This window comes from Lolium rigidum, chromosome 5 (genome assembly GCF_022539505.1).
Source record: "Lolium rigidum isolate FL_2022 chromosome 5, APGP_CSIRO_Lrig_0.1, whole genome shotgun sequence".
NCBI classification, from domain to species: Eukaryota; Viridiplantae; Streptophyta; class Magnoliopsida; order Poales; family Poaceae; genus Lolium; species Lolium rigidum.
This window is the reverse complement of record NC_061512.1, coordinates 229767326-229771140: the sequence shown is the minus strand read 5'-3', so window position 1 is coordinate 229771140 and position 3815 is coordinate 229767326. Positions and strand designations below refer to the sequence as shown.

The following is a 3815-nucleotide window of genomic DNA, read 5'->3' as shown; positions in this document are numbered from 1 at the left end:
TTACAGTGACTAATTCAGTTGCATACTTGGTGCCAGGGCCGGTCCTGAGATTTCGAAGGCCCGGGGCGGAACTAAAATTTTGGGCCCTCTTACTAATTACTATAAATTGTTTACCCGCATGTATGAGATGATGAAAAATAAATACTTTAAGTATATCCAATTGCAATATTCATATAAAAATAATAATGTGTACATGATACCTTAAAATTTCCTGCGCCAACTCCTAGAAGCAAATTCACTGGCGATGGAATCAATATCAATCTCGTCCACTAACTTCTTCTCGACGCATAGAGTTGCCAAACCATTTAACCTCTCTTGAGACATTACAGATCTCAAATAGTTCTTCAATAATTTCAACTTTGAAAAGCTTCTTTCAGCTGATGCAACAGTCACGGGCAAAGTAAATAAAAGCCGATAAGCGATAGAAATATTAGGATAACAATCCGCTTCTCTGACAAACTCAAAAATCTCCATAGCAGACATTGGTGTATCGATATCGGCAAAGTGAACTGCATAACACTTAACTCGGAAATAAGTGCATTCAACTCAACATCACATGTATCAGGTTTACCAGATTTGCCCTACTGAGTAAAAGTTTTTGCAAATTTAGTGCACTGTTCTTGCAGTTGAGGACCATCCAATGCCTTCAAGGATTTGGAACTCGTTAAAAACCCAAATATACTTTTAAATGACTGGAGTTCTTCAAATCTGTGTTGTAAAGATGTGGTCGCCATATCGACCATAACCAAAAAATAGTTAACTTTAAAATCCTCCTCAACTTGAAAGATTGCTTCCTCGCATTCAGTTTCATCAAATTGCTTTTTCCTCGAAGCATGACGCTTTACACGGAATGATTGCTCTACACCCATATATCCTTGGCAGTCTTCAAAGCCACATCAAATGCTTTATTTCTATATGTCTCAAAGTGAGTACGCATACCTTCTATTTGTTGAATTGTAGAATCAATGCACATGGATGTTGATTGCAACTTCTTGCTGACTGTGTTTACTGCAAATAATATATCATGCCAAATAATCATACCAAATATAAAATTCAAAGCTACCAAGAACTTTAAATAAATTATTTGCATCACTCCTATCATTGGGTTCAGTATCAACATCTTCACTTAATGAAAGAAGAGCAGACCTTAACTGAGGAGCTTGAAATCTTATTGCGCAGACACTTTTGATCCGACTCTCCCAACGAGTATTAGAACAAGATTTTACAATTAAACCTTTCACGTGGTCAAGCAACACTTTCCATCTTTTGGTAGACCCAGAAAAGAAAACATAGATCCGTTGCACGATACCAAAGAAAGAAACAGCCTTACCACAAGATTTAGCCATATCACAAAGAGTAAGATTAAGACTGTGGCAAGCACACGGCATATACAAAGCTCTTTGATTCACCTTGATCAACCTATTATGCACTCCTTTGTTCTTTCCTTTCATATTAGAGCCATTATCATAACCTTGACCCCTAATATCATCAATAAGAAGACCATATGACTTGATGGATTCAACCAGTACATTGAAAAGCCCTTCACCAGATGTGTCATTCGCTACCAAGAAACCAAGAAAGTGCTCCTCAATTTTTACCTGTGCATCAGACGTATTAACACATCGGACCAACAAACTCATTTTCTCCTGCTGACTCACATCTGGGGTACAATCAAGAATAACAAAGAAATATTTGGCCATCTTAACTACCTTTAGAATGGTGCTTGTAATGCTTGAAAGCCATAAGAGAAATCAACTCATTCTGAATTTTATGACTAAGATAATGATAATGAACTCTTTGCTTTGAATCCGTCTAATGTGGTCTTGCATTACCATATCAAATTCTGCAATCATTTCTACACAAGCTAAGAAATTACCATTATGATCATCATAAAGTTTCTCACTGGATCCTCTGAATGCCAAACTGCGTTTACCAAGAAATTTCACAATAGCAACTATTCTTAGTAAAACTTGCCTCAAGCGCTCCTTCTCTTTTGTGATCTCATGCTGCAACTCCTTATTAATTATTCCATGTTTGCTCAGTCTACTTCTCAATTCGTTCCAAGAGATCATGCTTGTCATATGATCGGCACTAACTTCATGTTCTTTGAGTCTATCGGTGATATGTTTCCAATCACAAAACCCATCATGCGCCAAAGAACTCTTGCAGTTGATAGGATTGAACAACTTACATGAAAAGCATAACACTTTGTCAACACTTCTTGAATAAACTAGCCATCTTCGATCACGTACTTCTCCATTGCTCATCTGTCTAGTATAATGCGAATATGAAAGATGTCTCTTCTTAGCATATGAACGAAAAGTTATATTCTCTTCTATGATAGGACCCTTCTCCACTAACATGTCCCTTTCTTTGTTACCAAGAGTAGCCCAATTTACCGGGTCATAAATATCCACACTAACTGGAACTGGTTCATCATCAACACTAGCAGATTTATCATGATGATCAGTTACATTGTCACTATCCGCATTAACCTGAACGTCGTCCTCTGTACCGACATCATCTTCTACATCAACCTTATTTTGTTCCCCCACAGCAACTAGCGCCAACTCATCTGGATTGCTTGAAGTGCTCGCGTTGCTCTTCAAAAATTTAAACATAGACCCTCTCTATGATTCAATTAATTTTTCTTCTTGCTGTTTCCTTCTTCATTTTTTAGCACCGGATTCAGGCTCCATAATCAGTTAACCTAGCTTCTAATCAAAATTAGAACACGAATTAGAGCAGATAGTTGAATTTCAAGAGAACGGCGGCGGTCGGCGGGCGTTCTTTTCTTACCTTCTATGCAGACTCGGTGCATGGGGACTGGGACTACGGCGGCCAGCGGACCAGGCAGGGCAGCAGATCGTCGCAGCATCGGTGGTCAGCAGTCACGCAGGGGTGGCGGCGGCAGGAGAGCTGGAAACCGCCTGGGCGAGGGCGTCGGGCGCGAGGCGCGACGTTTCTGTTCCGCGTATCGGCGTATGGAACAAACTATCGATCAATGATCTGCGACCTTGCCTGTTGGTATGACTCGTACGCAGGCCTGCTCGTACGTATTCCTGGCCGGCTGGCCCGATCGGCAACTAAAAGAAAAAAAAGAAAGGCCCAAAGTATAGATCGAAGCCCATCTAAAAACGTCAATTTTTTTTTGCAACTTATAGTAAGCCTATATAAAAATTGTGGGCCCCTAATTTTTCTGGGCCCGGGGCGGCCGCCCCGCCAGACCCCCCCCGCCCCCCAGGGTCGGGCCTGCTTGGTGCAACTAAAATATACTTTGTAGAAACATTTGATCGGGATTTTAGTTATGCTCTCAATGAGAGCTAGTTGCACCCTTATGCTTTGCTGTACATAAATGTTTAATTTTTGCGTTGAAATTTGTGAGTAAACATATTACAACATGGTTTGCTTCCACGATATTACCAAACATCAAAGAATTTGCAACCTGCTTTGTTCTTCTGGTCACCTCTACTAGTGAGTATGGACTAAATAAGCCAATCCATGTTGATCTAACACATAATTTGTAATCGGCATTTCTATCGAAAAATGTCTTACAAAGGAATAACCAAATCATCGAATGATTGTGTATCTAGTACTCGGGGTTTTGTATGAAATAATGTTTTTTACATTCACAGGGAGACAAATTCCCCGGTAACCAGTGTTCACGAACATATTCAAAGTTTCAAACTGAAAAGCGAAAACAAAGCCGCGGCTTTGGAACGAAACGAAGTTCCAACCTAAAACACTACTGCCCACATCAGGGGTACTGAACCAACCTCAGCTCAGGGCCAGCAAAAGCACGCCAACTCTCTAGC

The 3815-nt window shown here is 40.2% G+C and overlaps 1 protein-coding gene across 1 annotated transcript; it reads right to left on the bottom strand.

The window, feature by feature from the left end:
• Positions 1-859: 859 nt before the first annotated feature.
• LOC124657206 lies at positions 860-2621 on the bottom strand. The gene is made up of 5 exons (XM_047195792.1): positions 2253-2621; positions 1877-2162; positions 1776-1822; positions 1472-1709; positions 860-1008 (listed from the first exon to the last, which is right to left on the bottom strand). The coding sequence occupies exons 1-5, from the start codon at positions 2619-2621 to the stop codon at positions 860-862; spliced, it is 1089 nt and encodes a 362-aa protein (XP_047051748.1).
• Between the last annotated feature and the right edge of the window lie 1194 nt (positions 2622-3815).

Excerpts from the sequence above, each read along its gene's own strand:
- LOC124657206 (XM_047195792.1), bottom strand. The coding sequence starts at position 2,621 with ATGTTTAAATTTTTGAAGAGCAACGCGAGCACTTCAAGCAATCCAGAT. Across the intron at positions 2,163-2,252 it reads GACAGATGAGCAATGGAGAA|AGTTCTTTGGCGCATGATGG; the intron begins GTACGTGATCGA and ends ATCAACTGCAAG. Across the intron at positions 1,710-1,775 it reads AGTTCATTATCATTATCTTA|GTAGTTAAGATGGCCAAATA; the intron begins GTCATAAAATTC and ends ACCATTCTAAAG.